At 47.7% G+C, this 23,688-nt stretch overlaps 1 protein-coding gene across 1 annotated transcript; it reads right to left on the bottom strand.

The window, feature by feature from the left end:
• Window positions 1-1,134: 1,134 nt before the first annotated feature.
• On the bottom strand, window positions 1,135-23,429 carry LOC139402039 (adenylate cyclase type 9-like). Its single transcript, XM_071146092.1, has 10 exons — window positions 23,411-23,429; window positions 21,897-22,090; window positions 10,605-10,715; window positions 9,993-10,219; window positions 9,051-9,153; window positions 8,060-8,274; window positions 4,013-4,172; window positions 3,775-3,917; window positions 3,397-3,420; window positions 1,135-3,140 (listed from the first exon to the last, which is right to left on the bottom strand). The coding sequence occupies exons 1-10, from the start codon at window positions 23,427-23,429 to the stop codon at window positions 1,802-1,804; spliced, it is 2,535 nt and encodes an 844-aa protein (XP_071002193.1). The 3' UTR covers window positions 1,135-1,801.
• Between the last annotated feature and the right edge of the window lie 259 nt (window positions 23,430-23,688).

Here is a 23,688-nt window from a genome sequence, read left to right as displayed (position 1 = left end):
AAGAGTTAGGGTCAAGTCCTAACTTAAACATTTTCACTTAGTCATGCATTGATGTCAATTGGAGACTTTGACTTAAAACAGACTTAAGTGGGAGTTAGGATTCAGCCCTAATTACTATTACCAAGGTCTAGTTGACGGCTTGAGGCTAGTAAGACAGAGGTCCTTACTTTTAACCAGGGCCAGGAGAAAAGATACTACATCAGCAAGAGGGATTTCATAATGTCTTAATCACACTCCCCACCTCTTCCCACGGTTTCATCTTTTGCAGAATGACAACTTACAGCCAGCCACCTCTCCGCATGAGGCCGTGGATGGCAGTTATTACTGTAGTGTAGCGCACAGACACAAGCACACAGTCAAGCCTTCCGACTGATGTTCTAGATATTGTTGTGGGTTTGTCTGAGAGCGTTGTGCGAGGCCTGTGCTTTTGTTAGACAATTTAAAGTGATTCACTGTGAAAAGACGACTCCATCTTGCTTCCCTTTGTAACCCATCATTCACTCTTCACTGTGGCATTTCTTATTGCTCCGATTCTTGTAAACTCCTTAACTACAGTAATAAAAGCAATTTCATAGCTACACAGACCAAAGACAACTATAACAAACTGACAGAAACCAAGCTTTTGCCTTAAAATGTACATAAGGTTCACAGTATGGTAGTGTCGAAGTCTTTCCCAGTGTTCTTTCCCCTTTATGCTTCTTCTTCGTTCCTCGTCCAGACCAGCTTGGTCTACACATTATTTTGTGCTAAAGGCACTTAATCAAGACATAAAAAAACAAAGGCGAGAAAAAAAAAGCCAAAAACATACAACAACAAAAAAAGACTAAAGATGTTAGTGAGAATCAAGTAGATCATAGGAGGCTGGGTTTCTATAGCAACATAAGTTCAGTAATAGCGCCCATCGTACTTTCCCTATCTTCTTATTCACTCTGACTGTGGCCACCAGCTACATCGGTCGTGTTCAGTGGGCATGAACGGGAAGAAAACAGACGTAGTATCTGAACTTGTTCAATAAGAAACGCTCATTTTCGCATACAGTTGAAAAAAGATTAACAAAGGTGTGTCCTAATGAGCACGAACCTGGAGAAGAATTGACAACAGAGAGCCAGAAACTGGTTTCTTACAGTCTGCCATTTAGGTGCTACCTCCTGTATGCCTTCTCGTCACATATGACTGTTCCATAATAAGCTTCAACTGGCAGGAATGCAAGAAAGGCCGTGCTTAAAGGGCTGAAGGCTAATGCAAAAAACTATCGCAGACATAACTGTCTTAGAGTTTCGTTAGCTCGCCAATAATGTCATCATCGTCCTGCTCCTCTTTCTCTTTTTCCACCTCCTTCCGTGACTCAGTTGCTGTGGCATTCTGAGGGGAGAGAGACTGGAGTGAGGCAGGCGCCACAGGTTTTGGTTGTTGGAGGACGTTTGTTGTAGGAGCTCCAGCTAGACTAGTGGTGGGCATATTTGGTTGTTGGACGTTGGTTGAAGGAGTTTCACCTTTATAATTGATGGGTGGATTTGGTTGTTGGACGTTGGTTGAAGGAGTATCACCTTTATAATTGATGGGTGGATTTGGTTGTTGGACTGTCAAAAGAGCTCCAGCTAGACTAGTGGCAGGCAGATTTGGTTGTTGGACTGTCAAAAGAGCTCCAGCTAGACTAGTGGCGGGCAGATTTGGTTGTTGGACTGTCAAAAGAGCTCCAGCTAGACTAGTGGCGGGCAGATTTGGTTGTTGGACTGTCAAAAGAGCTCCAGCTAGACTAGTGGCGGGCAGATTTGGTTGTTGGACTGTCAAAAGAGCTCCACTAGCTAGTGGCGGGAAGATTTGGTTGTTGGACGCTGGTTGAAGGAGTTTCATCTTTATTAGTGATGGACTGATTTGGTTGTTTGACTTTCAAAGTAGCTCCAGCTTGACTAGTGATAGGCAGGGAGGCTAGACCAACATAGGATGATGAGGAGGAGCGTCTGGCTGCGATGGTCTCTGTAGTAGTAGGGCTACAGTAGTATTGTTGCCGACTGTCTGGCCTATCTCCAGCCTCCACCACCCCCCTCTCAGGCCGCAGCAGACCCGTGGACACCCCAGAGCTGAGCGAGGGACTGGTGGTACTGGGTACACCAGAGATGGAGCTAGGCACCATATTAGAGAGCTCATCCGTTGGCGAGCGCCCGATACTCCCGTCCACCTGCACCCGGATCTCTGGCGAGACGGAGAGCAGGTACTGAGGCACGGGGGCGCCGCTGTCCGCACTCTTGGGGAACAGAAAGGTCTTCATTTGACCTTTGCCCTTGACGTTGACTGTGCCGCGGTAGTCAAAGTTGTAGTCCATGGCACTGAGGGCGCAGTAGCTCTCCTCGCTCACCTGCACGCGGCACTCCACGCCCGTAGTGTCCATGCGACTGGCGATGTTCACTGTGTCGCCCCAGATGTCGTAGAGCAGCTTAGTGGTGCCGATCACCCCTGCAGTCAAAGGGCCATGGTTGAAACCGATGCGCAACTTGAACTTGAAGCCCAGCATGTTCTTGTTGAAGTCGTCCACCACGCGCATCATCTCCAGTGCGAAGTCAAACAGCGCCCGCAGGTGGCCGTCAGGGTGCGGCGTCTCGGCGCACTGCTGCGCGTTCAGCCCAGCCGCCGCCATGTACGTGGCACCAATGGTCTTGATCTTCTCGATGTTGTTGAAGGGCGGCTCGCGAAGCAGTTCGTCGAAGTCACCGATGAGCTCGTTGAGCACGCGGTAGCACTCCTTGCCGCCCTCGTAACTCTCCTCGTAGAACTCGCTAAAGTTAACGATACTGGCAAAAATCACGCCAACATTACCATGGTTTTTGGAGTAACTCTGAGTCACTTTGAGCTGCTCTGCCACGTGGATGGGGATGATGTTCCTAAGCAACCAATCGGCTTGGTCCCTCATGTTCTGGATCTTGATGCGGTGCTGGTCGGCCTCCACGTTGCCGTGGTAATGGAGGCGGTAGCTGACCTCGAACTCGCGGTTGAGGAACCAGACGAGCAGGAGGAGCAGGAAGAAGGCCACTCCCACCTCGGGGCCCAGCAGGTCCTGGAGGCGGGGCACGGGGTCAGCGGCGGGCTCAGGCTGACCATGTACAACACTGCTGCGGTTACTGTTGTTGGTGGCGTCGCCAGACCTGGAGGAGAGAGAAAGGGAGGGAGAGATGGAGAGAGAAGGGGAAAGAGAGAGGGTGGAGAAACAAGGAAGGAGAGAAGGGAGGGATGGAGAGTTGGAGAATGAGGTAGGGAAGTGGAGATGGAGAGAAATGTAGGCAGGGAGGGAGAGAAGGAAGGAAGGAGGGATGGAGAAAGAGAGATGGAAGGAGTTAAGGAAAGGTGGAGTCAGATATATATTTATAATCTTAGTTGTATGGATAACTTCATTCTACTCACCAAAATAACATACTGTTGGCAGAACTGGAAGACAGAGGGGACAAAAACACGAGACACAGTCGGATGAGATTAATCGAGTCCACGACAAATTCAATTACACACAGTGTCAGCACAAAGGAAAAGTCATACTAAATTATGACATTGTGGTAATATTGTATACAATATCCTATCGAACTTTAGTGAGTGCATTGGTAGTGGACTAAATGGGTAATATACAAATTTGAGGGTGGTTACATTTCTCCAGCTCCGTTCCTCAGTTGTTTACTAAAACAGTGTTGTTATTGTTTGAACTGCAGATGCCCCTTTAAGGCCCTTTCCGACCAACAAAAAAAGGCCATAAATGTGTTAAAAAATAGAATCCATTGTAACGTGTCTGACCTGCAGGGCGGGCTGAAGAGCAGGGCGAACAGCACCAGTCCCACCACCGTGGCCATGGCCGAGCGCATCCAGCAGCTCAGCTGGCAGAAGTTACAGTACTGGATGATGGCAATGATCACTGCACAGCAGGTGAGCATGGTGAACTGGGAGACACAGATAGAGACGCAGGAAGGAACAATCGTTAGCATTAGCAAACTCTGGAGGAAATGACCAGGGCAAACGAACAGAATACACTCACCTGTATGGAGAGGTGCATGTCACAGGTGACGTGTGAGAAGACGGACACAGCGGGCAGGGACACCAGCACGGCCCCTATCAGGTGACGGGGGACCCAGCCAGAGATGGCCCTCAGCAGGGTTCTAGTGCAGCTCATCACGCTGTCCAGGTAGAAGGCCATCCTGGGAGAGAAGGTTTGCTCAGAGAGGGCTGATAGACAGTACATGTACAGCAATCCAACCCCATCGAAAACAGGCTAATGGCCTCCCCTTTTCCCCATCTTCAAACTTCACCTCCCTTAGTTCTGTCCCTTCCTTTACCAATCCCCCCTCTTCCTCTCCTCCCCAGATCCAACCCACTCCTCATATCCCTCTCCCCACCCCCGTTCCCCCCTCTTCCTCTCCTCCCCAGTTCCAACCCACTCCTCATATCCCTCTCCCCTCCCCCATTCCCCCCTCTTCCTCTCCTCCCCAGTTCCAACCCACTCCTCATATCCCTCTCCCCACCCCCTTTCCCCCCTCTTCCTCTCCTCCCCAGTTCCAACCCACTCCTCATATCCCTCTCCCCACCCCCTTTCCCCCCTCTTCCTCTCCTCCCCAGTTCCAACCCACTCCTCATATCCCTCTCCCCACCCCCTTTCCCCCTCTTCCTCTCCTCCCCAGTTCCAACCCACTCCTCATATCCCTCTCCCCACCCCCTTTCCCCTCTTCCTCTCCTCCCCAGTTCCAACCCACTCCTCATATCCCTCTCCCCACCCCCTTTCCCCTCTCCTCCCCAGTTCCAACCCACTCCTCATATCCCTCTCCCCACCCCCTTTCCCCTCTTCCCCTCCTCCCCAGTTCCAACCCACTCCTCATATCCCTCTCCCCACCCCCTTTCCCCTCTCCTCCCCAGTTCCTACCCACTCCTCATATCCCTCTCCCCACCCCCTTTCCCCTCTCCTCCCCAGTTCCAAACCACTCCTCATATCCCTCTCCCCACCCCCTTTCCCCTCTTCCTCTCTCCCCAGTTCCAACCCACTCCTCATCCCTCTCCCCACCCCCTTTCCCCTCTTCTCCCTCCTCCCCAGTTCCAACCCACTCCTCATATCCCTCTCCCCACCCCCTTTCCCCTCTTCCTCTCCTCCCCAGTTCCAACCCACTCCTCATATCCCTCTCCCCACCCCCTTTCCCCTCTTCCTCTCCTCCCCAGTTCCAACCCACTCCTCATATCCCTCTCCCCACCCCCTTTCCCCTCTTCCTCTCCTCCCCAGTTCCAACCCACTCCTCATATCCCTCTCCCCACCCCCTTTCCCCTCTTCCTCTCCTCCCCAGTTCCAACCCACTCCTCATATCCCTCTCCCCACCCCCTTCCCCCCTCTTCCTCTCCTCCCCAGTTCCAACCCACTCCTCATATCCCTCTCCCCACCCCCTTTCCCCCCTTCCTCTCCTCCCCAGTTCCAACCCACTCCTCATATCCCTCTCCCCACCCCCTTTCCCCCCTCTTCCTCTCCTCCCCAGTTCCAACCCACTCCTCATATCCCTCTCCCCACCCCCTTTCCCCCCTCTTCCTCTCCTCCCCAGTTCCAACCCACTCCTCATATCCCTCTCCCCACCCCCTTTCCCCTCTTCCTCTCCTCCCCAGTTCCAACCCACTCCTCATATCCCTCTCCCCACCCCCTTTCCCCTCTTCCTCTCCTCCCCAGTTCCAACCCACTCCTCATATCCCTCTCCCCACCCCCTTTCCCCTCTTCCTCCCTCCTCCCCAGTTCCAACCCACTCCTCATATCCCTCTCCCCACCCCCTTTCCCCTCTCCTCCCCCCCAGTTCCAACCCACTCCTCATATCCCTCTCCCCACCCCCTTTCCCCTCTCCTCCCCCCCAGTTCCAACCCACTCCTCATATCCCTCTCCCCACCCCCTTTCCCCTCTTCCTCTCCTCCCCAGTTCCAACCCACTCCTCATATCCCTCTCCCCACCCCCTTTCCCCTCTTCCTCTCCTCCCCAGTTCCAACCCACTCCTCATATCCCTCTCCCCACCCCCTTTCCCCTCTTCCTCTCTCCTCCCCAGTTCCAACCCACTCCTCATATCCCTCTCCCCACCCCCTTTCCCCTCTTCCTCTCCTCCCCAGTTCCAACCCACTCCTCATATCCCTCTCCCCACCCCCTTTCCCCTCTTCCTCTCCTCCCCAGTTCCAACCCACTCCTCATATCCCTCTCCCCACCCCCTTTCCCCCCTCTTCCTCTCCTCCCCAGTTCCAACCCACTCCTCATAACCCTCTCCCCACCCCCTTTCCCCTCTTCCTCTCCTCCCCAGTTCCAACCCACTCCTCATATCCCTCTCCCCACCCCCTTTCCCCCTCTTCCTCTCCTCCCCAGTTCCAACCCACTCCTCATATCCCTCTCCCCACCCCCTTTCCCCTCTTCCTCTCCTCCCCAGTTCCAACCCACTCCTCATATCCCTCTCCCCACCCCCTTTCCCCTCTTCCTCTCCTCCCCAGTTCCAACCCACTCCTCATATCCCTCTCCCCACCCCCTTTCCCCTCTTCCTCTCCTCCCCAGTTCCAACCCACTCCTCATATCCCTCTCCCCACCCCCTTTCCCCTCTCTTCCTCTCCTCCCCAGTTCCAACCCACTCCTCATATCCCTCTCCCCACCCCATTCCCCTCTTCCTCTCCTCCCCAGTTCCAACCCACTCCTCATATCCCTCTCCCCACCCCCTTTCCCCTCTTCCTCTCCTCCCCAGTTCCAACCCACTCCTCATATCCCTCTCCCCACCCCCTTTCCCCTCTTCCTCTCTCCCCAGTTCCAACCCACTCCTCATATCCCTCTCCCCACCCCCTTTCCCCTCTCCTCCCCAGTTCCAACCCACTCCTCATATCCCTCTCCCCACCCCCTTTCCCCTCTTCCTCTCCTCCCCAGTTCCAACCCACTCCTCATATCCCTCTCCCCACCCCCTTTCCCCTCTTCCTCTCCTCCCCAGTTCCAACCCACTCCTCATATCCCTCTCCCCACCCCCTTTCCCCTCTTCCTCTCCTCCCCAGTTCCAACCCACTCCTCATATCCCTCTCCCCACCCCCTTTCCCCTCTTCCTCTCCTCCCCAGTTCCAACCCACTCCTCATATCCCTCTCCCCACCCCCTTTCCCCTCTTCCTCTCCTCCCCAGTTCCAACCCACTCCTCATATCCCTCTCCCCACCCCCTTTCCCCTCTTCCTCTCCTCCCCAGTTCCAACCCACTCCTCATATCCCTCTCCCCACCCCCTTTCCCCTCTTCCTCTCCTCCCCAGTTCCAACCCACTCCTCATATCCCTCTCCCCACCCCCTTTCCCCCCTCTTCCTCTCCTCCCCAGTTCCAACCCACTCCTCATATCCCTCTCCCCACCCCCTTTCCCCTCTTCCTCTCCTCCCCAGTTCCAACCCACTCCTCATATCCCTCTCCCCACCCCCTTTCCCCTCTTCCTCTCCTCCCCAGTTCCAACCCACTCCTCATATCCCTCTCCCCACCCCCTTTCCCCTCTTCCTCTCCTCCCCAGTTCCAACCCACTCCTCATATCCCTCTCCCCACCCCCTTTCCCCTCTTCCTCTCCTCCCCAGTTCCAACCCACTCCTCATATCCCTCTCCCCACCCCCTTTCCCCTCTTCCTCTCCTCCCCAGTTCCAACCCACTCCTCATATCCCTCTCCCCACCCCCTTTCCCCTCTTCCTCTCCTCCCCAGTTCCAACCCACTCCTCATATCCCTCTCCCCACCCCCTTTCCCCTCTTCCTCTCCTCCCCAGTTCCAACCCACTCCTCATATCCCTCTCCCCACCCCCTTTCCCCTCTTCCTCTCCTCCCCAGTTCCAACCCACTCCTCATATCCCTCTCCCCACCCCCTTTCCCCTCTTCCTCTCCTCCCCAGTTCCAACCCACTCCTCATATCCCTCTCCCCACCCCCTTTCCCTCTCCTCCCCAGTTCCAACCCACTCCTCATATCCCTCTCCCCACCCCCTTTCCCCTCTCCCCTCCTCCTTCCATCCCTCCCAACTTATTCCCCCTTTTTCCTCCTCCTCCCCATCTCTCCACCTCTCCTTCTCTCCCTCAACCGTCTTACCGTATAGACAGCACCAGCGCCAGGGCCTCCAGCAGGGTGGCCACGGCAACCAGGGCAAGGGCCGGGGCAGGCAGGGGGGCCCCAGGGAGGGAGAGCAGGGGCCGGAGGAGGCAGGCCAGGGAGAGGGCCAGGAACACTGAGCAACACAGGACCATGTCCAGGAAAGAGCTGAAGGTAGGGCTGGCAAAGGTCTGTACCGCTGCCTGGGTCTCCACCTGGGAACGGGAGGGAATAGATACTTTGTCATTTTTCAACAGAAATGGATTGATTTGCTGTCACAATAGCCAACCTCATACACACACTAAAGGCACAATGGCAATGAATGGTTCCTGGGTCCGTCCGGTTGTAGAGTGTAAAGAGATAAAGAGCGGGAGGGTTTGGGAAGGGTAAAGAGAGACAGCAAAGGTTGTGGGAGAGAATAGAGAAGCATGAAGAATGGAAGTCTTAACAAAACATTAATACAATTGTCTCATTGTGATTAAGTAATAAGTATGAAACTGAAAGAAACATTATCCAGACGTGAAGTTGAACATGCAGTTCCCCCACTGTACCAGCAGAGGGCATCACAAGCTAAGAGGACATTCCTATCGATGTCCTGCAGTGATTTCCCTGTCTTTGCCGCAGTCCTGACAGGCCATACATAGTGCAGTGCTTACAGGTTACTCAGAGAACACACACACACACACACACACACACACACACACACACACACACACACACACACACACACACACACACACACACACACACACACACACACACACACACACACACACACACACACACACACACACACACACACACACACACACAGAGAAAGAGCTAGACAGGCAGGGTGAAACGGATAGGGAGACAGAGGGAGAGACAAGGAAAGACAGACCAGGTGTAGTCTAGTAGACAGAGAGGAAGTGGGACATCAGAAAGACAGATAAAAGGAATACAGATAGAGACAGACAGAGAGACAGAGTAACAGACAGGGAGGGATACACACCTCTTCCTGGTAGCTGGTCCTGTAGGCAGACTCCAGGGTTCTGTCCAGGAAGGTGTGGCTCAGCTTGTTGATGGGAGGCTTGAAAAAGTAGTCCTTCATCAGACTGGGAGATGGGCAGATCAACAGATGTCAGTCAGTATAAAGAAGACAGACTTGTCGGGGAGAGAGTTACACCAACCTATCATACCACCAGGGCCGTCCGTGTTCATAAGGCACCAAACATTTTGCAATGGAAAATGAAAATGAGCTTTTCTTACTGGACAAGTCCAGATAGTCCATCAACTATATCATGTCTGTTTTCTTCCATTTGGTGCCGAATGAACATGACCCAGGGGCTTATTCAGTGGGCAGAAGCATAAGGATCACTACAAACAAAATAGCACGGAGCAGATCATACAGTGTGTTGTATATAGGATTGCAAAATTACAGTAACTTTCTCAAAACATTTAAAAAATATTATATACACTGCTCAAAAAAATAAAGGGAACACTAAAATAAGTGTGATTGACTTGGAGTTACATTGTGTTGTTTAAGTGTTCCCTTTATTTTGTTGAGCAGTTTATATGTATATATTTCTTTATCCCAGTTGGAGAATTCCCAGAATCAGGGGGAATAAGCAGGAAATCCAGATCCTCCAACCCATATTTCTATAAAACTGGGGATTTTAGGGAAAGGATGGGAATCTCTGTAAGACTAGTTCTATAAAGCACATTGTAAATAGACACACTGTACCAAAACAGACATTGATACCACATGAAAGATACGTGTGGGTCTGCTTCTTACATAACAGTTCTGCCTTCAGCGTTCAGAATCTTATCCTTTGATTCCCTTAGCCTGGTCTCAGATCTATTAGTGCTGTCCTGCCAACTCCCCAAAAAGCTCCACCACAGCCATCAAGCCTGGTTCCAGATCAGTTTGTGTAACATCCATCCATCCCCTCACCTGTCCTCTTTGATAACATCCACAAAGTGAGCGTCGCTCCTCTCTCTGAAGTTCTTGGAGCGCAGGGGGATGAGAGCAGAGTGGTCCATCCCCATGGCCCCTCCACCCCACTTCTTCTCCTTCTCCTGGAGCATCTCACACAGGGACGTCTGGCTGTTGGTCAGGGGCTCCTCCAGCCTGGGGCTCAGCAGACCGTTCAGGGCCTTAGGGCTGCAGCCTACGGGGGCCTGGGAGGGACATTTGAGAGATGAGGTGTCCTGGTGGAGTTGAGAGGAGAGAGGCTAGTGAGAAGCTGTGTGTGTGTGTGCGTGCGTGCGTGCTGAAACAGAAAGAGGAGAGTGAGAAGTGTTAGACCTGAGGTCTTGGATAAGAGTGATTAGTGACTTAGTTAGTGAAGCCAAATGAATCAAGACATTTCCGTTTGGCTAGGTTCACGTCATTCCATCATGTATAGTATGGCGATATGAATACTTCAGAAATACAATATGATAACACTAAGCCTGGTATTATGAACTGGGGTTGGATTTAAGTGCAGTCAGGTTGGGATGAGTAAAGGTCACGGCCAGGTTCAAAGGTCAAACGCTTACTAGAGTGAGGTAAAGTGAGGCAAACCTTGCTGCTATTGGTCGTGTGATCGTCATGGCAACCGTTCTGCACCGTGCCCTTCTCCAGAACCTGATCCTCCTTTGGAACTACAGCCGCACTGCAGGAGAGACAATGAGACTGGAGAGAAGGAGAGGTATTTGTCTATTTATATCATTTACAGTTTCTTCAATCCTAGTATTGACAAATTCTCATACTGTAGTTTACACATTCACTCTTGTGTTGTGTGTGGTCAGTGTGCTTAGCCTAAGTATTGATTGGGTGCATCAACCACACGCACGCACGCAAACACAAAACAGTTTTATTTTTCTTAATTCACAAACATGCCAACATATGTTCACTGTTAAATAGATATTTATATCCTGGGCTTGTACTCTTCTAGCTTAGGTCTTAAAACCACAAACCCAGATATTCTTAACGATAGCAAAGTCTTGACAAAATAATTATTGTAGAAACATGGTGTCATAGATACTCAATGTCCTCCAGGCTATAGGGAAATGTTACTTCCATCATTCAAACATGAAGACATAAAACAGGGTAGTGACTCGGGAGGATTGATCATATGGTATAAACGGACCTTTCACTAAAGCAGATCAAAAAGGGTAACACCCACATTTGGTTCAAACTCAACAAAGCACAATCCTTACTAACAATGATATATATAAAGTCAGCAAAACAAGAAACGTCCCTTTTCCAGGACCCTGTCTTTCAAAGATAATTCGTAAAAATACAAATAACTTCACAGCTCTTCATTGTAAAGGGTTTAAACACTGTTTCCCATGCTTGTTCAATGAACCATAAACAATTAATGAACATGCACCTGTGAAACGGTCTTTTAGACACTAACAGCTTACAGACGGTAGGCAATTAAGGTCACAGTTATGAAAACGTAGGACACTAAAGAGGTCTTTCTACTCTAAAAAACCCCTGCACAGGATCGGTACAGCCAAACAGCATACCTGCGGGACAGGTACAGGATGGCAACAACAACTGCCAGAGTTACACCAGGAACGTACAATCCCTCCATCAGGGCTCAGACTGTCGGCAATAGGCTGAGAGGCTGGACTGAGGGCTTGTAGGCCTGTTGTAAGGCAGGTCCTCACCAGACATCACCGACATCACCGACATCACATATACATACAGTGCCTTGCGAAAGTATTCGGCCCCCTTGAACTTTGCGACCTTTTGCCACATTTCAGGCTTCAAACATAAAGATATAAAACTGTATTTTTTTGTGAAGAATCAACAAGTGGGACACAATCATGAAGTGGAACGACATTTATTGGATATTTCAAACTTTTTTAACAAATCAAAAACTGAAAAATTGGGCGTGCAATGTCGAGAGACTGACATTTTTTCCCATTCCTCCTTGCAAAACAGCTCGAGCTCAGTGAGGTTGGATGGAGAGCATTTGTGAACAGCAGTTTTCAGTTCTTTCCACAGATTCTCGATTGGATTCAGGTCTGGACTTTGACTTGGCCATTCTAACACCTGGATATGTTTATTTTTGAACCATTCCATTGTAGATTTTGCTTTATGTTTTGGATCATTGTCTTGTTGGAAGACAAATCTCCGTCCCAGTCTCAGGTCTTTTGCAGACTCCATCAGGTTTTCTTCCAGAATGGTCCTGTATTTGGCTCCATCCATCTTCCCATCAATTTTAACCATCTTCCCTGTCCCTGCTGAAGAAAAGCAGGCTCAAACCATGATGCTGCCACCACCATGTTTGACAGTGGGGATGGTGTGTTCAGCTGTGTTGCTTTTACGCCAAACATAACGTCTTGCATTGTTGCCAAAAAGTTAAATTTTGGTTTCATCTGACCAGAGCACCTTCTTCCACATGTTTGGTGTGTCTCCCAGGTGGCTTGTGGCAAACTTTAAACAACACTTTTTATGGATATCTTTAAGAAATGGCTTTCTTCTTGCCACTCTTCCATAAAGGCCAGATTTGTGCAATATACGACTGATTGTTGTCCTATGGACAGTCTCCCACCTCAGCTGTAGATCTCTGCAGTTCATCCAGAGTGATCATGGGCCTCTTGGCTGCATCTCTGATCAGTCTTCTCCTTGTATGAGCTGAAAGTTTAGAGGGACGGCCAGGTCTTGGTAGATTTGCAGTGGTCTGATACTCCTTCCATTTCAATATTATCGCTTGCACAGTGCTCCTTGGAATGTTTAAAGCTTGGGAAATCTTTTTGTATCCAAATCCGGCTTTATACTTCTTCACAACAGTATCTCGGACCTGCCTGGTGTGTTCCTTGTTCTTCATCTGCGCGTTTAACGGACCTCTGAGACTATCACAGTGCAGGTGCATTTATAAGGAGACTTGATTACACTCAGGTGGATTGTATTTATCATCATTAGTCATTTAGGTCAACATTGGATCATTCAGAGATCCTCACTGAACTTCTGGAGAGAATTTGCTGCACTGAAAGTAAAGGGGCTGAATAATTTTGCACGCCCAATTTTTCAGTTTTTGATTTGTTAAAAAAGTTTTAAATATCCAATAAATGTCGTTCCACTTCATGATTGTGTCCCACTTGTTGTTGATTCTTCACAAAAAAATACAGTTTTATATCTTTATGTTTGAAGCCTGAAATGTGGCAAAAGGTCGCAAAGTTCAAGGGGGCCGAATACTTTCGCAAGGCACTGTATAAATATATATATATATATATATATATATATATATATATATATATATATATATATATATATATATATATATATATATATATTATATATATATATATATATAATATATATATTAATATATATATATATAATATATATATATATAATATATATATATATAATATATATATTAATATATATATATAATATATATATATATATAATATATATATAATATATATATATATATATATATATATATATATATATATAATATATATAATATATATATATATATATACAGTACCAGTCAAAAGACACACCTACTCATTCAAGGGTTGTTCTACATTGTAGAATAATAGTGAAGACATTTAAACTATGAAATAACGCATATGGAATCATGTAGTAACCAAAAAAGTGTTAAACAAATCCAAATATATTTTAGATTTGAGATTCTTCAAAGTAGCCACCCTTTGCCTTGATGACAGCTTTGCACACTCTTGGCATTCTCTCAACCAGCTTCATGAGGTAGTCACCTGGAATGCATTTCAATTAACAGGTGTGCTTTGTTAATGAATTAGTGGAATTGATTTCCTTCTTAATGCATTTGAGCCAATCAGTTGTGTTGTGACAAGGTGAAGATACCCCTATTTGGTAAAAGAACAAGACCATATTATGGCAAGAACAGCTCAAATAAGCAATTTCTGAGGCGGGTAAATCTAATGAACTTATCTTCTGCAGCAGAGGTAACTCTGGGTCTTCAGTTCCTGTGGCGGCCCTCATGAGAGACAGTTTCATCATAGCGCTTGATGGTTTTTGTAACTGCACTTGAAGAAACTTTCAAAGTCCTTGAAATCTTCCACATTGACTGACCTTCATGTCTTAAATCATGTCAGTTAAGAACTAATTCTTATTGACAGTGATGGCCTACCAGGGAACAGTGGGTTAACTGCCTTGTTCAGGGGAATTCTCAGCTCGGGATTCAATCCAGCAACCTTTCGGTTACCCTCCCAACGCACTAACCACTAGGCTACTAAAGGACACCAATAATAAGAAGAGACTTGCTTGGGCTAAGAAACACGAACAATGGACATTAGGCCGGTGGAAATCTGTCCTTTGGTTTTTGGTTCCAACCTCTGTGTCTTTGTGAGATGCAGAGTAGGTGAACGGATGATCTCCGAATGTATGGTTCCCACCGTGAAGCATGGAGGAGGAGGTGTAATGGTGCTTTGCTTATGAAACTGTCAGTGATTTATATTAGAATTCAAGGTACACTTAACCAGCATGGCTACCACAGCATTCGGCAGCGATACACCGTCCCATCTGGTTTGCACTTAGTGGGACTATCATTTGTTTTTCAATAGGACAATGACCCAACACACCTCCAGGCTGTGTAAGGGCTATTTGACCAAGAAGGAGACTGAGGGAGTGCTGCATCAGATGACCTGGCCTCCACAATCACCCGACCTCAACCCAACTGAGATAGTTTTGGATGAGTTGGACCGCAGAGTGAAGGAAAATCAACCAACAAGTGCTTAGCATTTGTGGGAACTCCTTCAATACTGTTGGAAAAGCATTCCAGGTGAAGCTGGTTGAGAGAATGCAAAGTGTCATCAAGGCAAAGGGGGGCTACTTTGAAGAATCTCAAATCTAAAATATATAACACTTTTTTGCTTACTAATTGATTTCATATGTGTTATTTCATAGTTTTGATGTCTTCACTATTATTCTATTCCAATTTTAATTTGAGGGGGGGGGGGGGGTGGAAAGCGAGACAGCTAGAGAGAAAGAGGAAGGGAGGGAGAGAGGGGGGATAGAGGTAGGGGTAGAGAGAGGAATGGAGAGAGAGGAAGGGAGTGAGAGAGAGTGGGGAAGGAGAGAGGTAAAGAATGAGTCAATTGAGGGTGAAGAGATAACGGAGAGAAATAAAGAGAGTTGAGTAGAGGGAGGGAGGAGAAAAATTGAAATAATGAATGAGAGAAACTGTTTGGCAGAAACAGGACAAAGAGAGAGAGAGAGAGAGAGGGAGAGAGAGGGCAGAGAGAGTGAGACAGGGAGAGAATCAGACAAAAATATTATGAGAAATGGACCCATTGAGAGAGAGAGGAAGAGAGAGATCGAGCGAGAGAGAGCGAGAGTGAGAGAGAGAGCACGAACTCAGCACTTCAGCATTTTACCACTAATTAGAATCACAATGATACACAATCAGATTCAATGGATACAATACCAACCACAATAGCAGCCCTATAGAGAGACAGGGCCAGGATGAGGAGAGGTGGAGAGAGGGATGAGAGACAGGGTGATAGAGGAGGAGAGGTGGAGAGAGGGATGAGAGATAGGGTGATAGAGGAGGAGAGGGGTAAGAGACAGGGCCAGGATGAGGAGAGGTGGAGAGCGGGATGAGAGATAGGGTGATCGAGGAGGAGAGGTGGAGAGAGGGATGAGAGACAGGGTGATAGAGGAGGAGAGGGGTAAGAGACAGGGCCCGGGTGAGAGGAGGAGAAGTGGAGAGATGGATGAGAGACAGTGTGATAGAGAAGGAGAGGTGGAGAAAGGGATGAGAGACAGGGCCAGTGATAGAGGAGGAGTGGTGGAGAGATAGATGAGAGACATGGTGATAGAGGAGGAGAGGTGGAGAGAGGGATGAGAGACAGGGCCAGGGTGATGGAGGAGATTTGGAGAGAGGGATGAGAATCAGGGCCAGGGTGATAGGAGGAGATGTGGAGAGAGGGATGAGAGAGGAGGAGAGGTGGAGAGATGGATGAGAGACAGGGTGATAGAGGAGGAGAGGTGGAGAGAGGGATGAGAGACAATGCCCGAGTGAGAGGAGGAGAGGTGGAGAGAGGGATGAGAGACAGGGCCCGGGTGAGAGGAGGAGAGGTGGAGAGAGGGATGAGAGAGAGTGATAGAGGTGGAGAGAGGGATGAGAGACAGGGTGATAGAGAAGGAGAGGTGGAGAGATGGATGAGAGACAGGGTGATAGAGGAGGAGAGGTGGAGAGAGGGATGAGACAGAGTGATAGAGGTGGAGAGAGGGATGAGAGACAGGGCCCGGGTGAGAGGAGGAGAGGTGGAGAGAGGGATGAGAGACAGGGCCCGGGTGAGAGGAGGAGAGAGGGATGAGAGACAGGGCCCGGGTGAGAGGAGGAGAGGTGGAGAGAGGGATGAGAGAGAGTGATAGAGGTGGAGAGAGGGATGAGAGACAGGGTGATAGAGAAGGAGAGGTGGAGAGAGGGATGAGAGACAGGGTGAAAGAGAAGGAGAGGTGAAAAGAGGGATGAGAGACAGAGTGATAGAGGTGGAGAGAGGGATGAGAGACAGGGCCCGGGTGAGAGGAGGAGAGGTGGAGAGAGGGATGAGAGACAGGGCCCGGGTGAGAGGAGGAGAGGTGGAGAGAGGTATGAGAGAGAGTGATAGAGGTGGAGAGAGGGATGAGAGACAGGGTGAAAGAGAAGGAGAGGTGAAGAGAGGAGACAGAGTGATAGAAGACAGAGTGATAGAGGTGGAGAGAGGGATGAGAGACAGGGTGATAGAGAAGGAGAGGTGAAGAGAGGGATGAGACAGGGCCAGGGTGATAGAAGGAGAGGGATGAGAGAGAGTGATAGAGAAAGAGAGGTGAAGAGAGGGATGAGAGAGAGTGATAGACAAGGAGAGGTGAAGAGGGATGAGAGACAGGGCCAGGGTGATAGAGGTGGAGATAGGGATGACATAGAAGAGGCTGGGGAAGGCTGAAGGAATGGACAGAGACAGATATACACTCATCTGATGATTAGGCACTGGCCCTGAAAGGATTGTTCAAGGTACTTGGTAACAAAGTGATGCAGACACACATGCGTGTACGTGCGCACCCATACACCTACAGACTTAAAACAGACAGCCAAACAATACTGTGAACACTGGCTCACTTTCAGGCGACACACACAGCCTGATACACAGAGAAAAACACACACACACACACACTCAGCCAAGTCAGGCTCTGAGGACAAGTGAGTGTTTGAGAGGGATGAGAAGCCCACAGAAAGGACACGGCTTCAAAGAGGCGTCATTAAACCTAGTGAAGTGTGTATGTGTGTGTGAGAGGGAGAGGGAGAGAGAGAGCCAATGAAGTGATGGTTTGTACCAGTGAAGTGTGTGTGTGTGTGTGTGTGTGTGTGTGTGTGTGTGTGTGTGTGTGTGTGTGTGTGTGTGTGTGTGTGTGTGTGTGTGTGTGAGAGAGAGAGAGGGAGAGCCAATGAAGTGAGGGTTTGTACCAGTGAAGTGTGTGTGAGAGAGAGAGAGAGAGCCAATGAAGTGAGGGTTTGTACCAGTGAAGTGTGTGAGTCCATGTGAAGGGCTTTCTAACGTCTCTCCACGTGTGTTACCTCATGTAATGCCAAGGACACAGCAGTTTGTCTCCTCTCCCCTCTTCACTTCTCATCTGCCTTTCCCTAAGACCCCCACGACCAGCACTGGCAGATTTAGTGGTGGTATGGGAGGATTACAGTGGAACTGTGGGGGCTAATTGGTAACTATAAAGCAAGTCTGTGTGTGTACTGTATGACTGAGGAGAGTAGTGAATACTGGATATAGGTGTAGCAGCAGAGTAAATATATGGTAGTCAGAGAGTATTCAGACCCCTTGACATGTCCCACATTTTGTTATGTTCCAGCCTTATTATAAAATGGATTCAATTGTTTTTTTCCTCATCAATCTACACATAATACCCCATAATGACAAAGCAAAAACAGGTTTCTAGAATATATCACATTAACATAAGTATTCAGACCCTTTATTTAGTACTTAGCTAAAGCACCTTTAGCAGTGATTACAGCCTCGAGTCTTCTTGGGTGTGACGCTACAAGCTCTGCTTGTATTTGGGGAGTTTCTCCCATTCTTCTCTGCAGATCCTCTCAAGCTCTGTCAGGTTGGATGGAGAGCAGATCCCACTCCTGCAGTATCTTGGCTGTGTGCTTAGCGTCGTTGTGCTGTTGGATGGTGAACCTTCGACCCAGTCTGAGGTCCTGAGCGCTCTGGAGCAGGTTTTCATCAAGGATCTCTCTGTATAATGCTCCATTCATCTTTCCCTCGTTCCTGACTAGTCTCCTAGTCCCTACCTCTGAAAAACATCCCCACAGCATGATGCTGCCACCATGCTTCACTGTAGGCATGGTGCCAGGTTTCCTCCAGACATGATGCTGCCACCATGCTTCACTGTAGGCATGGTGCCAGGTTTCCTCCAGACATGATGCTGCCACCATGCTTCACCCTAGGGATGGTGCCAGGTGTTAGCCAGACGTGACACTTGGCATTCAGGCCAAAGAGTTCAATCTTGATTTCATCAGACCAGAGAATCTTGTTTCTCATGGTCTGAGAATCCTTTAGGTGCCTTTTGGCAAACTCCAAGCGGGCTGTCATGTGCTTTTTACTGAGGAGTGGCTTCCGTCTGGCCACTCTACCATAAAGGCCTGATTGGTGGAGTGCTGCAGAGATGGTTGTCCTTCTGGAAGGTTCTCTCATCTCCACAGTGGAACTCTGGAGCTCTGTCAGAGAGACCATAGGGTTATTGGTCACTTCCCTGACCAAGGCCATTCTCCTCCAATTGCTCAGTTTGGTTGGGCGGCCAGCTCTAGAAAGAGTCTTGGTGGTTCCAAACTTCTTCCATATAAAAAATATTGGAGGCCACTGTGTTCTTGGGGACCTTCAATGCTGCAGAAATGTTTTGGAGGCTGTGCCTCAACACAATCCTGTCTCGAAGCTCTGCGGACAATTCCTTCGACCTCATGGCTTGGTTTTTGCTCTGACATGCACTGTCAACTGTGGGACTTTATATAGACAGGTGTGTGCCTTTCCAAATCATGTCCAATCAATTCAATGTACCACAGGTGGACTCCAATCAAGTTGTAGAAACATCTCAAGGATGATCAATGGAAAATGGATGCACCTGAGCACAATTTCGAGTCTCATAGCAAAAGGCCTGAATATTTATGTAAATGCAATCAGTTTTTAATTTTTAATACATTTGAAGAAAATTCTAAAAACCTGTTTTGACTTTGTCATTGTGGGGTATTGTGATGTCATTGTGGGGTATTGTGATGTCATTGTGGGGTATTGTGATGTCATTGTGGGATATTGTGATGTCATTGTGGGGTATTGATGAGGAACATGCTTTATTTAATCCAAATTAGAATAAGGCTGTGACGTAACAAAATGTGGAAAAAATCAAGGGGTCTGAATACGTTCTGAATGCCCTGTTTCTTCTCTCTATATGGAGCCTCATTACTCCATCATGACACTAAACCCACCATAGGGACCAAAACCGATTTATACTAATGTCAACATGGGCCGTATTCAGAGTAGGCTTGCTGATCTAGGATCAGGTTTGCCTTTTAGGTCATAATGAATAAGACTATATGGACAGGGGTGACCTGATCCTAGCTCAACACTCCTACACTTATCGAGTAACAGTAAGAGAGTAGAGAATTGTCTCTGTTGGTGAATATTACATTATATGCGTTGTGGATAAGCAAGGGTCGGAAATTTACATACACTTAGGTTGGAGTCATTAAAACTCGTGTTTCAACCACTCCAAAAATGTCTTGTTAACCAACAATAGTTTTGGTCAGTTAGGACATCTACTTTGAGCATGACACAAGACATTTTTCCAACAATTGTTTACATACAGATTATTTCACTTATAATTCACTGTATCACAATTCCAGTGGGTCAGAAGTTTACATACACTAAGTTGACTGTGCCTTTAAACAGCTTGGAAAATTCCAGAAAATGATGTCATGGCTTTAGAAGCTTCTGATAGGCTAATTGACATCCTTTGAGTCAATTGGAGGTGTACCTGTGGAGGTATTTCAATGCCTACCTTCAAACTCAGTGCCTCTTTGCTTGACATCATGGGAAAATCAAAAGAAATCAGTCAATACCTCAAAAAAAAATTGTAGGCCTCCACAGGTCTTGTTCATCCATAGGAGCAATTTCCAATTGCCTTAAGGTACCACGTTCATTTGTACAAACAATAGTACGCAAGTATGAACACCATCAAATCAAATCAAATGTATTTATATAGCCCTTTGTACATCAGCTGATTTCTCTAAGTGCTGTACAGAAACCCAGCCTAAAACCCCAAACAGCAAGCAATGCAGGTGTAGAAGCACGACACCATGGGACCACGCAGCCGTCATACCGCTCAGGAAGGAGAAGCGTTCTGTCTCCTAGAGATGAACGTACTTTGATGTGAAAAGTGCAAATCAATCCCAGAACAACAGCAAAGGACCTTGTGAAGATGCTGGAGAAAACAGGTACAAAAGTATCTATATCCACAGTAAAACGAGTCCTATATCGACATAACCTGAAAGGCCGCTCAGCAAGGAAGAAGCCACTGCTCCAAAACCGCCATAAAAAAGCCGGACTACGGTTTGCAACTGCACATGGGGACAAAGCTCGTACTTTTTGTGGAAATGTCCTCTGGTCTGATGAAACAAAAATAGAACTGTTTGGCCATATTGACCATCGTTATGTTTGGAGGAAAAAGGGAGAGGCTTGCATGCCGAAGAACACCATCCCAACCGTGAAGCACCTGGGTGGCAGCATCATGTTGTGGGGGTGCTTTGCTGCAGGAAGGACTAGTGCACTTCACAAAATAGATGGCATCATGACGACGGAAAATTATGTGGATATATTGAAGCAACATCTCAAGACATCAGTCAGGAAGTTAAAGCTTGGTCGCAAATGGGTCTTCCAAATGGACAATGACCCCAAGCACACTTCCAAAGTTGTGGCAAAATGGCTTAAGGACAACAAAGTCAAGGTAGTGGAGTGGCCATCACAAAGCCCTGACCTCAATCCAATAGAAGATTTGTGGGCAGAACTGAAAAAGTGTGTGCGAGCAAGGAGGCCTACAAACCTGACTCAGTTACACCAGCTCTGTCAGGAGGAATGGGCCATAATTCACCCAACTTATTGTGGGAAGCTTGTGGAAGGCTGGCTACCCGAAACATTTGACACAAGTTAAACAATTTAAAGGCAATACTACCAAATACTAATTGAGTGTATGTAAACTTCTGACCCACTGGGAATGGGATGAAAGAAATAAAAGCTGAAATAAATCCTTCTCTCTACTATTATTCATACATTTCACATTCTTAAAATAAAGTGGTGATCCTAACTGACCTAAGACAGGGAATTCTTACTAGGATTCAATGTCAGGAATTGTGAAAAACTGAGTTTAAATGTATAAGGTGTATGTAAACTTCCGACTTCAACTGTAGATATTGTTAAGTTAGAGCCCTGTGTTTTGTGCAATTATGTAACATGCTTGGATTTTAACCTTCATTTAAACTTTGATTAACTTTTTAGGTCAAATGGTCCAACACCATCCTCAAACAATTCCTTATATTTTTGGCGTAATTTTAATTTCTGGATAAGGCTTAAAATACAGGATAGAATCTCATGTCACATACTGCTCAAAACACACGGCCCTACAATTATGTTCTGAAGACATGTCTACTGAGCTGAACATTTGTTACACTATGACCATTTTCTAAATGAAGTCAAAGTACAGTATGCTATTACAACCAAAGAATATGTCTATCCAAGTTACACAGTAGAAAACCACCAGAGGGGAATGAGCACACACCTGACCCCCATCTCCCCTTTACCCTGCAGAATACCATGTCCTCACCTTGTCCCTGTCGGGAGCCCCTCTCTGGGGTAGGCCACAGGCTGAGGGGGCTCTGGGGGGTTCATCTGGGGTGTGGGCACGGGATGTGGGACAGCGGGTGTCCCCCCCAGGCTCCAGGCCAACCAGGCCCAGCTGGGAACAGCTACAGTGGCACGGCTCCACCTTCCTCCCTGAGATCAGGTAGGTCTTCAATCCTGAAGGAGACAGAACACAGAGATGTATGACAGTGACAGAGACCCTTAACACACATGCTGCAAAAGGTAGAAGAAAAGTGCCTTTTATGTGAAAAGAATGTGTGCATATGTGTGCTTCAGAACGATCCTGACGCCTCAGAACAGTTGGGTAGGCTGTTTGGCCGCTGCTGTTAGTACGTGTTGTGCTCTTTCTCTGAGTTGTACAAGCAAGCAGAGCAGAAACTGGCCACCAAGGGCGTCATGCACCCCAAAACCTGAGGGGGCACAAAGTGAGGGAGGATGGCCGGGGGGGTGGTAAGCGAAATGTTCATTTTTCAAATACCTGAAACAGCTTTTCATCTAGAGCCATAACTATTATGTAAACTTCTATGTCAACAATATGTACACTACCATTCAAAAGTTTGGTGTCACTTAGAAATGTCCTTGTTTTTGAAAGGAAAACACATGTTTTTGTCCATTAAAATAAAATAAAATAGATCAGAAATACAGTGTAGACTTTGTTAATGTTGTAAATGACTATTGTAGCTGGAAATGTCAGATTTTTAATGGAACATCTACATAGGCGTAAAGAGGCCCATTATCAGCAACCATCACTCCTGTGAGAGCTTCAAGTTCCTTGGTGTCCACATCACCAACGAACTAGAATAGTCCAAACACACCAAGACAGTCGTGAAGAGGGCACAACAAAACCTATTCCCCCTCATGAGACTGAAACAATTTGTCATGGGTCCTCAGATCCTAAGTAGCCTTGCTACTGTTATTTTCACTGTCATTTTACAGTAGTTTTTTTTATGATCATGTCTCCTTTGCCAAGATAATCCTTCCACCCGACAGGTGTGGCATATCAAGAAGCTGATCTTGTGCTGGGAACAATAAAAGGCCACTCTAAAATGTGCAGTTTTATCACACAACACCATGCCACAGATGTCTCAAGTTTTGAGGGAGTGTGCAATTGACATGCTGACTGCAGGAATGTCCACCAGAGCTGTTGCCAGATAATTTAATGTTAATTTCTCTATGATAAGCCACCTCCAACGTCATTGTAGAGCATTTTGCAGTAGGTCCAACCGGCATCACAACCGCAGACCACAGGTAACCACACCAGCCCAGGACCCTCACATCCAGCTTCTTCACCTGTGGGATCATCTGAGACCAGCCACCTGAACAGCTGATGAAACTGTGGGTTTGCACAACTGAATAATTTCTGCAAAAATGGTCAGAAATTGTCTTAGGGAAGCTTCTATGCATGCTCGTTGTTCGTCCAGCCTTAACCTAACTGCAGTTCAGCATTGTAACCAACTTCAGTAGACAAAAACTCACCTCCGATGGCCACTGGCATGCTGGAGAAGTGTGCTCTTCATGGATGAATCCTAGTTTGCTGATGTCAACGTTGTGAACAGAGTGCACCATGGTGGCGGTGGGGTTATGATATGTGTTGCATAAGCAACAGACAACGAACACAATTGCATTTCTGCAATTTGAATGCACAGAGATACCATGAAGAGATCCTGAGGCCCATTGTCGTGCCATTCATCCACCACCATCACCTGATGTTTCAGCATGATAATGCACAGTCCCATGTCACAAGGATCTGTACA

The sequence above is a fragment of the Oncorhynchus clarkii genome, unplaced genomic scaffold (genome assembly GCF_045791955.1).
Source record: "Oncorhynchus clarkii lewisi isolate Uvic-CL-2024 unplaced genomic scaffold, UVic_Ocla_1.0 unplaced_contig_554_pilon_pilon, whole genome shotgun sequence".
Taxonomy (NCBI): domain Eukaryota; kingdom Metazoa; phylum Chordata; class Actinopteri; order Salmoniformes; family Salmonidae; genus Oncorhynchus; species Oncorhynchus clarkii.
This window is presented reverse-complemented; position numbering and strand designations above follow the sequence as displayed.

What these genes read in the sequence shown, in the direction of transcription:
- LOC139402039 (XM_071146092.1), bottom strand. An exon ending in GGGCTCCCGACAGGGACAAG is followed by an intron (nt 10,716 to 21,896) that starts GTGAGGACATGG and finishes CCTTCTCTCCAG; the next exon opens with TCTCATTGTCTCTCCTGCAG. An exon ending in CTCTTCAGCCCGCCCTGCAG is followed by an intron (nt 3,421 to 3,774) that starts GTCAGACACGTT and finishes TCTGTCTTCCAG; the next exon opens with TTCTGCCAACAGTATGTTAT.